The following is a 14,379-nucleotide window of genomic DNA, read 5'->3' on the forward strand; positions in this document are numbered from 1 at the left end:
TTTTTGTTTACTATCTTGATTTATTATTGAAAAAGCTACGGCTATGTAATGACAACTAGGTTCTCATCCCTTACTGTACTTCTACGGTAATTTTTTTTCATTTTTATTTACACTACGCTTGACTAATAATAGTAAATATTTACATATTTTGCCTTTTCATTTGTTTAATTTATTCATAAAATCATTATTTGATTGGCTGTTCAACCAGCTGTTTTCAAGTCTCTCATCCTATCTCCACACGTATATATTGCATATTCTTGTGTATGTAAATAATTGTCTGTATTACAGTTTCACTTGAAATAAAATAGCAGTTTAAAAAGTGATCAACCAAGGTACATAAATTTCTTAAGTCACATACACACACATGTCCATACATGTGCGCACATACACAGACACATACACGTATAGTTCTAATATAAAATAAATTATTAGAAGTTTTAATATGAGAGTATCTATTAATATAACTTTAAATTATATTAACTGATATCACATATTCTTCATTGAAAATTGTAGTATGCATTTAAGGTATGCTTAATTTTGATATTTAACATTTTTATATTTATTCTGCGTAAATAAAAACTATACTATTTTTCTTAAAAACAAATCTCTAAAAGTATTCATAAAAAATTTTAGTCTTAATGCAGAAATGTTTAAAAAATTTTCTTAATTTTTATTTAATTGAAAATAAACTGTTCAAACCAATTTTTTTCCCTGCAAATTATAATAGTAATTTGGTATATTAGCAGATTTATAAAGTACTTATAAAAAAAATTAAGATTTTTAAAAACACTATAAATAAATATATTGATATAATTTGCTGCTTAGAGGTATTCAAACTACCAGTTCTAGAATTAATTAACATTTAAATAACAAAAATAATAATAATCACACCATAATTATAATTATAAAATGAAACAATTTAATATTTATATACTATTATATACAATTGTCAAAAATTATTCGTAGTTATTATTTTAATATTATACAACACAATATTACATTATAATACAATAATTCATATAAATTGTAATATTAATATATTATATTCACTATGCAAAACTTATATTAAACAGAAATAAACCAATATTAAAAAAAAACAAAAAAACTTAAATCGTTCATCTTGAATGTCTTGATTATATATTCTTTAAATAATAAAAAAAATAACTATATTATTCACTAACTTGTTACTTTTTAATGATAATTTTATCACATTAAGTCTCTTGTCCACTAATCACTCTATATTATATATAAAGTATCAACTATAAAAATTCACAGATGGTATTTAAGTGTTTATAACACACTCCTGAAAAAGAATTGAAAATACTATTATATAATTAAATTAGAGGTAATCTATTTATTCCTAAAAGACAATTTCAAGTTAAATTCATATCTGATATCAGGTCTTTGAAACTGAAAAGGAAATACAACAAATAGAATGAGTTATAACAAATTTATACATGGGTAAATCTTACATTCTACAAGTTAAGATGACAACATTGTACTCAAGATTAACTGTATTAGCAGGTGAATTAACCTTGTCATGTGCAAATGTCAGTTCAAGATTGATTCCTTTGTGTTCAGGCAGTTATGTTGTTTTCCAAGGATGAGTTTGTGTTTATCGTAGACTTGTTTCACACGTTATCTTTTCAACATGTGAAAGATAACTTTCAGTTTAAATCTTCTCAGTCTGCACTTTCTAGTAAGCTAACGTAGCATATTTGATAAATAAATGTGAGGCTGGGAATGTATAGAATCAAAACGACTCAGGTTGACTGCCACTGTTTATCATGAAAGTTCTTAGGATATGAAAAGCATTTTAATCACTCGCTCAGAAAAATTTCTTATAAGGTAACTTCACTGATTGGGCTTTTAACAGCAACTGATTTTTGTTTACAATTTTATAAAAGTTGCTTGATAAACTCCCACGGGTGTTTATCATAAATTGAAAGAACAATTTATGAAAATTTTTCATGGCATTTTTATTGGTTTTGATAATTTATTGATGAAAACAGGAGTAAGGTATAGGAATATCTTTATTTTGATAATTGTTTTCACCATCTAGATGTCATCCGTTCACATGTGATGTCGGTTTCATATAATAATGTTAACAATCAAAAGCTAAATATGAAGTGGTGAAAATCCTTTGTTATATGAAAAATTATTTCATACAAACAAAATCAACATTTGGTGTGGAATCTCCCACCACTATTAATTAGACAGATTTTTTAATACATAGCTGTAGATGGTAAGTTTATCTTGACTTAATTCGACAGTTAGATAGCATAAAAACAGGAATGTTAGTTTCAGTAAAATGCCCAGTATCTTTTGCACTACTAATGAAATAGACATACTGCAAGAATTTTTTGGCCGTCAGTTGCTCACAAAAGACAAATCAGCCATCCTGATCTTCAGATCTTATACCAACAGATTTTTTTTGGGGATATTTAAAAAGTGAAATGACTTAGAACAATGTTCATAACTTGACATACTGAAAGCGAATGAGATTGTAAATATAGAAACAGACATTATAAAAAGTGGCTATAAATACCATGAAACTACATCTAGATTAAAAGAAATAACTTACAGCAAGTATTGAGAATTCTAAGATTTGCATGATTGGAATTATTTTTTTTGAGTTAGGGAAAAAATAAATTATCAAAATTCAGGCTGCATAATTTTTTAAATAAAGTGTATTCCTAGATTTTTAGAAGTAAAATTTTCTGAGATTATACACCAGAGTTTCAAAAGGGGGACAAAAAAATTATGAGTTATTTCAATAACTTTAAAAAATGTTAATGTATGTATGTATGTGTAGGTAAATGAAAGAAGTGAATTTGTTCTTCGTTGCTGTCTTGATTATTCATTGAGCCAAATATATTGTTGCATATCAATATACCAAGCCTATCAAAATGGATTGGTGATATTCAATTCTATAAGAGAAAGTCTTTACTCTGTTCTCCACAGTGTTTGGCTATATAGTAAATTTCATTATACAGATGAAACAGCTCTTGAGAAAAATGCTATATCTAATACTTTTTTACATAATTCTAAACACTATTCTCAAATCTGTTCAGATGTAAAACAAGCTTCAAAAATGTTCTCTGTATCTTTCTGTTAATTTATTAAACATTCTCAATTCAAATGTTCAAAAATAGATCGAAATATATTTTTGAAAAAAAATAAATCTGCCTAATCCCAAAAATGGATATAAATCAATCAGTTAAAACTCATGTTTACAAAGAAGCCATTCAAGAACTCCTGTTCAATTTTTTAAACATTTTCATACTAACAATGTAACATTTTTTCTCAACTCCTCTATGAAGGAAAGTGACATTATGAAAAAATTTCTATGAAGATGCATTTCTAAATCTAGTTAAATGAACAACGCAGGAAATAGTACAATGTACGTAAGTTGTTTTTCAAACAGTTTGTTTTGTTTGTTAATTTTAAACTGTTTTTCAAACAAACATTACTTTATAAATTTTCCTTACAGTTAATGAATATCTAGACTGAAGAGTTATGTAATCTTGTCAAAAAAAAATATATATACATATATATGCAATCAGCAAGGATCCACATCACTTTGGTTAAACAGTGTACTAAAAGTATGTATAAGTACATAAACTAAACACAATACTTACACGCAAAATGGATATTAATATTATAAAAATCATCAGCCATTGGAATGTTGGCTTGGTGTTAAACCACCACTAACATGTTCCGGGCTATGTTTTTGTTTTTTTCTTTTCTTCTCTTTCTTTCTTTTCTTACGCTCTTTTTCTTCATCATGTCTTTTCTGCTTTTTATGTTTCTTTTCATGAGTATCACCACCGCTTTCTCCAACATTTGTTTCACTTCCTATTGAACCTGGTTCTCCAGCCTTATGTTTATGTTTCTTATGTTTACTTTTATGCTTTTTGGCAGGTGCTTGATTTACATAACGATACTGTTCTGGTAACTGTAAAAAGAAAATAATAATTAATAAAATAAAAATAGTATACTTTATTAAATGAAAAATTAAGAAATTAAAAAAGAAATAAAATACAGATTAACTAACTGTACATTAATCTTTATAAATAATGAAAAAGAGATAATAAATAAATTCAATCATCAAAATCAGTCCTCTTGTTCTAATATCTTTGGCATGATCACAGTCATCTGCCAGATTCACTATTGAAGATAAGATTATACTGTTAACTTCATTTTTAATTAGAACAATTTAACCAAAAAATTAAACAGAAATCAAGAATACTTAAGACAAAAATACACTAAAAGGTTTAAATAACATAAATTGGATAATTAAATGTTTGTATTCAGGCTTAATGAATAGTGGCTGGCATTACCTTTAAAATAGACTAAAACTAACTAAAACAAATTACATTGATTTTCAATAAACTTGCTTAATGAATGCATTAGCTTCCAATAATCACAGGCATGTGTGCGCTTGCATGCACATACAGTGGCAAATAAATTAATTCGAACACAGTATTTTTAACAGAAAATTTTATTTAAAAAAAAAAAAATGTTTAATAGTCAAACGTACTCAAATTTAATAGTTTATGTGTCCTCCTTTGGTTTTGATTATCTTATTAATCCTCTTTGGCGCTGATTCCAAGGTAAAACAATGATTTTTGATTTTTTCAACAAATAAGGTCAGTTTTTATACTACAATTCATGAGTCCTAGTGTCAGTACAAGACGTTTTTCTAACCAGTTTTAAGTTTAACAAACTAAAGTATGGAGGACACTTAAGAATAACACTAACTTTCAACAGCAGTTTGCCATAATGTATGGTGTGGGTTTATTCATAATCAGTTGATTGGACCATTTATTTTCCAAGGGCGCTTAACAGGTGAGCATACTTAGTTTCTTCAAGAACAATCGCAGCCATTACTTGAAGATGTTCCTCTTGCAACACAATGCCAGATGTACTTCCAGCACAACAGGGCATCTCCACATTTCTCTCGCATTGTATCTACATACTTAAATCAGCAATTCCCAAATAAATGGATCAGTCGAGGCAGTTCACAATCCTGACCACCCAGATCAGCAGATCTTACGATGATGGATTTTTGTGTATGGGGTAGGATAAGAGTAATGTTTATAAATTGAAAGTAAATACATGAGAGGAGTTACCTGCCTGTATTACTGACTCTTGTGCTGTTAAAGAACAGTCCTGATGAACTAAAAATAGCAACACCACCAATCTACAAATATGCAACAAAGTTCACTGAAGTAAATGGAAACCTTTTTGAAAAGTTACCAAGTATTTCATTAATTTTTTACATTAAAAATCATTTTCCAGTTAAATTTAACTTTGTCTTGCTCTAAATAAAGGTTCATTTCATTTAAATTTGATTTGCTTTCTCTGTTTATTTATACTATTCTGTTTAGAATTAAATTTCCTACAAGCTTTATTAGAGTTGTATCTGTTTATTGGCAATTAAACAAAGTTATTACAAATCAGACGTAAAAAAGTATCTTTTTCAATTACTGTTTTTTGTGTTCTTCCCCAGTTTTCTAAAAAAACTAAAGAAGTTACAGTTTTCTCGGACTCATTTTTTTCAATTTGGCAGATCAAATTTCATATGAAAGCATCAAATTAGCTTTTGCTTCATTTCACCAGAGGAGATGAAATCTGGACGAAATTTTTTGCCAGCCATAACTTGTTAACGAACCATTTTCAGACCTATATTTATTGTACTTTTTTTTTTTTTTTTTTTTTTTACATGTAGAATGAGCTGCCAAAATATCTGCATAACGTGGTAAATCACCCTGTATATTGACACACTGTTTAAATGAAAAATCATGAAAATTAAAAAAAACTATTTACAAAAAAGTTACTTATAACTTAAAACTATGAAAAATGTTTCAGGAGATCTTTTTTATAAACATTTTTTGAGCATCTTCTTTTCAAATTTATTCCATAACCGTTTAGCATATCTTTTTCTTCATATGCAAACAATTCTAATGCATAAATATAAATGAATATACACTCTTCAAACATTATCTGGGCTTTATTGGATTGATGTAGTAAATTATAAGTCAATTTATTTAGTATTAAACACAAGTTACACTCAAAGAACTCTTGAATAACTTTTTGACAGTTAAAATTAACTTTTTGAAAGTTTTTAAGTTTTTAACTTAAAAACATTTTGAAGTATGGTTTTCATAGACTTCTCACATTTGTCCAATATGAATTCGTGATTGTTGCAAGAATAATTAATTAATTTTTTACATTTACTTGGTAATGCAAGCACCATTATGACTTCTACCAATGGTTAATAAAACAAGTTAAGTTGTTATCAGCTTATTTTTTTAAAGAAATTATAGGGCTCACAAGAAAACTTTTTGGACCTTCTTGAATATATATCATAATTGTAATTAAAGATAAATAAGTAAACAGTAATAAGTAAAGGGAATAAAATAATGTAATATGTAAATAGGATTATAAATTCCCCATGAAAAAAAAAACAAATGTATGACAAATATCAAAAATAAATCATAATTTCTAAAAACTAACAAAATTTTGTGTAAAATTAAAATAGTTAAAAAATTTAAATATCCTCAATACAATACACTGCACTGGAAAGATCCAACCAGAAATGAAAGCAAATAAAATGGAAACAGCCTATCAACTAACAAAAAAAAAATATATATTTTTTTTGTTGCATTAAAGAAAGATAAATGTATAATTCCTTTCTTTAATGCAAAATTTTGACAACAACCATTAAACTGGAATGCTTACTGCTGCAGAAACGATTAGTCAAAGAATTGAGAATGGAGAAAATTAAAAAAAAAGAAAATATTAAGAAGGATTTTAGGATGTAAATGCAAAAATAATTAAAATATCTTAAGATCAAATAAAAAAAAATTGAAAAAATAATGGAACCTATAAAAGAAGATTAGGCTTTTATGGGCATTTAAAAGAACGGAGAACAACAAATTAACAAAAATGATCTTTCAATTAAAAACTAAAAATAACTTGTGGCTTCAGGAAATAAAAAAAGATCTAAACGAATTAAATATTAAAAAATAAGAAATAGTTCCAGAAATAAAATAATAAATTTCAAGTTTTTTCAGGAAAACCAAGGGGAAAGGGGAAGAAAATTTCCCCAAAAAGAGAGAGGTGAAGTTAGTCAAAGAATGAAAGTGTAGTGGAAGTAAAGGAAATAAATCCATAGAAATGCAATCCATAGATGGTCCAAACAAAAAAAAAAAAAAGGAAGCATATTTTACATTGAAGAGAGATACTTGAAGGTATATCTTTAATAATATTGTAATAAGAAATAAGATCAATGAACATTTTTTAAATTATGAAGCACCAGAATACAAAAATTCACACTGATGATGTACATAATATATTTACAGAAAACTACATATAATATGTAAATAAAACACGTACAATTATTAAAATTTATATTTAATCAATATGTAAATAAATTAATTAAAATTAAATAAATTATTATCAAGTTAATTACCGGTCCAGGATGTAATCTGAATCCAGCCAACTGAACACTTGTGAGGGGTAGAAGTTCCTTACCACCAATTGGTGGTTTTTCAATTACTGACCTAAGTGAACTATATTAAAAAAAAAATTGGAACATTTAAACATTAGTAAAATTAAATTATTAACACACTATTATTATTATTATTAGAAAGGGCTTATTCTAAGAATCCTTTTTCATTTTTACCTTACTTCTACAACAGAAATTTAAAATGAAATTTATTCACGATTAAGTTTTAATTGAGCAAAAATTGTACACACATAAAATCGTTAACCCTTAGAAGCACGCTCATGTTGGTAAATGTATAATAATAATAATAATAATGATGGTTAGGAAAATTTGAAATTTTAATGTCATGTGCTTTTATCACATTATATTTATTTTATTATTTCACTTATAAACATATCTACCACTGTTGATCTTCAGAGGGAGCCTGGCTGAACAGTTTACATTTTATTCTCATACTTCAGTGTACCACAAAATTCTGAGAATTAATGGGATTATTCCTTTGAAATCAGGTATTTGTTTTCAGGTAACATTTTAATTTCTGGATAGAAAACATTTTTTGCTTTATACTTAAGCTGGTCAATGCAATAATCAGTAATGTACTGCTCCTCTCTGGGTGAAACTGCCCTCATATCCAGAAGTATGGACAAGATGGATAATTACTGCTCATATTTTACAGAAAATAATTCAAGGAACATTAAATTTTCCTTATGGGGGGTTTTGTTTTTGCTTTGGTTTTTCTGCATAGTCCTTTCTTACCATCCCTTTTTTCTCTATTTTGGATTAAAAGGTTGCAAATGGTCCTTCCTTGGATACTATGAGACCTTGTAGATCTGAGGACTGTCTCCTTCTTTTAGAACCAGCATTTTTAGTATTCAAACTTCTAGTACATCCAATATATTTTTAAAAATCTTCCTACAAAATAGTTTTTGTTTTATGGGTCTATAATCCTTAATTTCCTTTTCTTTTTTAATGAATTTTAAGTTTCTATTAAAAATTATATATTTTTTTTCTAAAACAATTTTACAATAAAATCTGCTTAACACGTCTCAAAGGGATGATGCAAATTGGTGTCTTAAATAGGAAATCATATTACCTGGGAATAACAATAAAATGTAAAAACAATATGTCTATAAAAAGGAATGTATTCACAAAATAATGGCATAGTAAAAGATGTTTACTATTAAACTGTACCATACAAATAGATTTTGTAAATATAATAAAAATAATCAACTATTTTACAGATTTTCTTTAAATTTTATTTAAAGCATCATACTACATTAAAAAGGTTTTCTTTAAATAATTCTCAAATTTATTTTGATTCACTAAAAAAAAATAATAAAAATTATTTTGAAATGAATATTTCTGATTAATTTTATTAACTACAAAATCTGAAATTCCATGTTAGACATAAAATGTCTTACAGCACCAAATGAACTTATGCTGAAGTTTATATTACCAGTAGCACATGCTCATATTCGTACCTACAGCATGTGCAATAGCACAAAACGATCTACAGCTGCAATATAGCAAAGCCATTACTGCTATGTTATGTTATTTCGTTTTCATTAGTATTCCTACATTTTTATGTATTACAAAATAAAATATGTGCTTATTACGTGGATGTAGACTATATTAAATAAGGAACATTAGAGCACACTTACTTACAGGCTTTAGGAATTTCATGAAAACAAGGTACTAATTGGGAAATCAAGATAGTCAAGGGTGTATTAAGCGGATTATGCTGTATTTAGTTTTCACACCTAATTTTTCATCAATGGTGATTTTTTTGTAAAAAAAAAATAATTTTTTCATTCTTCAGAGCGTCATGAATATAAGTCATCACTTCACAAGATGGATGAGGGCGCTTACAGTACTTAAATATAATAGGGCATGTACAAATATTATATGACAAGAATGTGGATATAGTTAGAATGTAGGAATTCAGTGAGATATCAATGATGTTTTAGATAAGGATTAATGTGAATTAACACCTCCCACTGTTTGTTTGGGGAATTTAAAAAAAAACACAGAATTCATTTTTGTGAAAACTCAGTTCAGCATGCATCCTGTAGGCCTTCTTTATTGAAGCTATCCTTTCAATTGTATTAGAGTATACAAATGATATTAAATACTAAGATGTTTCTAGAGCAAAAGGTACTCCTCCATTAATAGAACATTTTCCTCTCTTACCAATGACCACTTTCAATTTGGTTTATTTTTCAACAAACAATTATAGCAAGATTTCAATTAAACTTTATTTTTTATCTTCCAGTGAAGCTTTCAATTATGACAACTAGGTTCCAGATTGTTCTGAATTTTTTCTGTGAATGGAAGTGTGACAGCTTAAATTGTGTTGTACAAATTAAAAGAAAAAGTATTTTATAAAGTTTTTTGCACAAAGTAGCTTTTTCAGACCAGGTGGAAGGAATAATAATATCAACTATAAAAAGAGTTAACGTTTAATACAGTTTGTGGAACATTAAATAAGAATTTAATACAAATTGTGGGTGAAATTATACTGGAACATCCAAGCTATGACAAAATTTGCATTGATGTTTTTACAGCAATCACAAACATGAAGAAACAAACTGTTGGCAGGCAAGACCTGGGTATCTCATTTCACCCCACAAAACAAGCATCACTCATTTGAATTGCATCATTCCAACTCTCCCAAAAAATGTGAAAATTTATGTTAAAAACTCATGGTAATGAGTTCCTCAGATTGTAAGGGCACCCTATGCCAAAAGGCAGTAAAATAAACATTAAAAAGACACTCAAAAAATTACCAACCAAAAATCCAAAATCAGAGATGTGGGAAGCTTACTCACAGCATTATTCTTTTTCATGGCAACTGCTGGCTCTGCTGCTGTAACCCAAAATTAGTTGAATAGTTCTGAATAGGAAGTTTTTGATTAATTGCTTTATAAAGGGGCCTTGTTCCAAATGATCTTCATCTGTTTTCTGAGCTTAAAGAATTTAAGATGGAAAACATTTTAAAGGTGATGATAAAATGTAGGATAAAAGTCAACAATGGTTAAATAGATTGGTGTTGGAAGAATACAACAATGGGATTTTAAACCTCATAAAAATATATGATAAACATCTGTTCAATTCATAGATAAATAGATTAAGCTACTGTGGATAAATAGATTAAAGAATATAAAACTGAATAATAAAATGTTTCCTTCAATTTTTATACCTAAATAATCTTTAATTTATGGATTAACCTAATATTTTTTAGCCGTATTTTATTTTTACTTTAAAAATAATGAAAAGAGGTTTTTATAATTACCTATTATCTTGATGGCCAGGTGTATCTATCACGCCAGGAAGGTTAGGGAGAAACGATGACAATTGTTCTTTGACTTTTTTACCACTAAATTTGCTATATGTATGTTCTAAGCCATAATATGTCATCAAATTCACAGCCCCAGTTAGCTCACTCTCCCCTGAAAAAAAAGTTATAAATACAACCATTAAAAAAATACAACAAACTAAATGAATAAACAATAAAAAATGAATACAGAATGAGCAAAATAAAACCAAACTCATAGCATAGCTGCTGCAGAATTGGTAGGTTATATTGGAATGAAATTTTATGAATGGTATGGATAAATTAAATAAGAAAAACATAAAACATAATTTAAATATTGCAGTTATTTACCTTATTGTTACAAAAGATGTTCAAAATAACTACCATGGGCATTGATGCACTTTTGTGCTCAACTGATCATATTGAGTCATCTGACGCAAAACATTGTTGTCAGTTGTGTTGATTTCTCTTTGAATGTTCACCTTCAGTTCATCAATATTGTGGGGATTAGATGCATAAGCTCTCTCCATTAAGTAGCCCCAAATGAAGAAATCCCACATAGGCAACTCTGGGGAACTTGGAGGCCACCATGCTCTGTTGACAGCTTGTTCATTTGTAAAGGCTGCATGAACGCGATTTAGTAAAACATTTGATGTGTGACAAGTTGCTTCGTCTTGTTGGAAGAACCTGTATTCTTTCTCATTATCAGTTAATTGCACATAGAATTCTTTGAAAATTGCAAGGTAAACTTGTGTATTGACAGTCCGGTCAAAACATATTGGTCCCAATATACAATTACCGGAAATGGCACACCAAATATCAATTTTCTCATCATGAAGTGGATGCTCGAATATCTCATGAGGATTCCTCGCTATCCAATACCTGGTGTTCTGCGAATTAACATGGCCAGATAAATTAAAACCATCTTATGATGTTGTATTTCATGAAATACAATATCGGGTCTATCTGTCCACCAACAATATTTTTGAGAAGCCAGTTGCAATAATCAAGTCGTTTCAGTTTGTCTGTCTCCTTCAGTTGTTGCACAGTTGTAATGCGGTATGGTTTCAATTTTAATTCATGAATAATTTTATGACAAGATGTGTATTTAACACCAGATTGTTGGGATAACTTGCGTAGTGATTTTTTTGGACTTAATGGACTACGCAAGTTTTTGGACTTGGCAGTTATTCTCCTTTCAATATCAGCAATGGCCTGTGGAGTTCTAACAGAAGGTTGCCTACTTCATTTTGCATTTAAAACTGAATCTTTTGTATGCCATTCTTTAACTAGATCGTGTATGCTACTCTTCGCTGGGATAAAGGCGTTCGGATATCTTTCTACGAATACTTGATGAGATTCTTCGAACAATCTACAACAAATGTAGGCCTCAACTATAACTATCTTCTGCTGGATTGAATAAGGCATTTTACACAAACACAACTGCACTACAAAACATATACTGCACTGACACAAAACCACCTGACAAATGGCAGCAACAATCAGTAGCAACATACACATCCACTAGTCGTGCTAGTTGTGTGAGAGTCTTTCATAAATAGTGTTGGGTAGCGATTTCACTAAGGGTTCAATTTTATGTTGCTCACCCTGTGTAATACTTCAACAAGTCAAAGATAATTTTCTAATAACTATGCATTATTTATTACAAACAAAATAAAACTCAAAATATTTCATTTCTTACTAGATTCTTACTACTGGAGAGCCATACAAAGCACTCCTGCTCTAGCCACTACTACACTGAATCCATGGCTGATTCCCTGTTTATAACACACTATACATACTGTGCATTAACAACGTCATCAACCCACCAATCCTGAGATGACTTTAACTGAACCAAATGATTTAAGTATATTGGTAACATGAGCATTCAAGTGCAATTCCTTCATAACATTATAATCTAGGGCAATATGATAATATTGATAAAATTTCTTTAAAAGTACAGTTAACTACTTAATTAACAAACTCAAATTAAAATTTCATTGATTGAGACAAGTGAATTCAAATTTTAATTCAACATTTTGGTATTTCATCTGTTTATGTTTTTGTGATGCAGTTATGGCTAAACACATTTCAGATTTTTAAGAAATTTTTTGTCATGTTCTTTTTATTATGGAGAACAAAAATAATCATTTTTATAAAAATTCTGTTTCAAAGCTATATTTTTATACAGAATGGATGAAGAAGTGCAGTGAAGTAACAAGTGCCAGTAACATTTAGTCTCCCCCCTCACGTCTGACATCATTTACTATGCCTAGTATGACTTTTAGTGACTAAGTATTACATAACTCTTCTGTAAAATTTATTCAATCTTTAAACTTAATGTTTGTCTTGAAGACCATTCCCCTACTCCTGTGAAGGCACACAGTACTACGTCTTTCGCAGTACAACATTAAATATTTAATCTTATGTTGGTTTTGATAAATTAATTTTTTAGATCTTCTCTTTGGGTACCTTATTTACAACAAATATTTAAAATTACAAATAAAATATAAAAAATATATTAAAAACATAGATGATAGTTAAATCTTTTTTGGGTTTTTTCTGGGCGAAAAACGCCCATATAGTAGAAGCACCATCTTATAAACCATCTATCAAGAGTAATATCCAGTGTCCCTGGAAATCAGACTTACAATACGGTAATACAGTAAGATAATTTTTGGTACTAGCTAAGCTTTTCACAATTATAGCTGATAATTGTAATTGATGTCAACTGCCTCAACAATTTCAACTGACAAGCTATAAGACTGGTTGTCATACTTATCCACCAGACAGGGGAGAAATACGTAGTGGTCTGGCTGCTACCTTGGTGCAGTAGTAACTGTGGGTTTATCCAGGCACTCTGTTTAAATTCTTCTATTTTATCTAATAGTTAAATCTAGTTAAATTCAATATCAAACAAGTTCATCCTACACTCCAAAAATTCAACATCAAATAATGAATCTGTATACAATCATACAGGTTAAAACAAAGACATCTCACAAACTTTCTTTTAAGTACTGCAAATTCCTAAAACTAAAATGCATAAACGCTACAAAAGAAACATGGCAGACGAAAGATATGGACACAAAATTTCAGTCACTATTAAAATATGCACTTAAGTGACATGATCAGGTTAGAAAAGTTTGAGATAACGTCTAACCTAGCTAAAAACCATCTTTTAGTTATAGACTTACCTGGGGGCTCTTTCATCAAATAAAATGGTCCACTGTGGACGATAGATGGGTTTTTCCCTAATGAAATCGTCGTTTTGAGTGTTCCCGTAGAATCTTGACGTGAAACGACAGGTGACCGAGCTCCCCTTGGAGATGATTTTGGTGAATATTGTTCGACTTTTCGAAACTGATCACCCATCATCATCCTGCCTCGTCATTTCTTGAACGTCCAACACAAAAATGAATCCACTTTATGGTTTCACATACACGAAATCGTGATGACCATTAAAGAACTGTTTACAAACCACCGTATCACATTTTTGAAGCCATACGTCAAAACAATGCCAACTAGAGTACGCACTTAAACAATGAATTAT

General features: G+C 28.9%; 1 protein-coding gene across 1 annotated transcript; it reads right to left on the reverse strand.

Moving 5' to 3' along the window:
- Nucleotides 1-896: 896 nt before the first annotated feature.
- On the reverse strand, nucleotides 897-14,379 carry MED19 (mediator complex subunit 19). Its single transcript, XM_075365143.1, has 5 exons — nucleotides 14,024-14,379; nucleotides 10,809-10,965; nucleotides 7,481-7,580; nucleotides 3,642-3,958; nucleotides 897-1,303 (listed from the first exon to the last, which is right to left on the reverse strand). The coding sequence occupies exons 1-4, from the start codon at nucleotides 14,205-14,207 to the stop codon at nucleotides 3,674-3,676; spliced, it is 726 nt and encodes a 241-aa protein (XP_075221258.1). The 5' UTR covers nucleotides 14,208-14,379; the 3' UTR covers nucleotides 897-1,303; nucleotides 3,642-3,673.

This window comes from Lycorma delicatula, chromosome 4 (genome assembly GCF_047948215.1).
Source record: "Lycorma delicatula isolate Av1 chromosome 4, ASM4794821v1, whole genome shotgun sequence".
In the NCBI taxonomy this organism is placed as follows: Eukaryota; Metazoa; Arthropoda; class Insecta; order Hemiptera; family Fulgoridae; genus Lycorma; species Lycorma delicatula.

Coding starts and splice junctions, on each gene's coding strand:
- MED19 (XM_075365143.1), bottom strand. CDS start 14,207: ATGATGATGGGTGATCAGTTTCGAAAAGTCGAACAATATTCACCAAAA. Junction 10,966..14,023: donor TTTGATGAAAGAGCCCCCAG/GTAAGTCTATAA, acceptor CTTTTTTTTCAG/GGGAGAGTGAGCTAACTGGG. Junction 7,581..10,808: donor CCTGGCCATCAAGATAATAG/GTAATTATAAAA, acceptor TTTTTAATATAG/TTCACTTAGGTCAGTAATTG.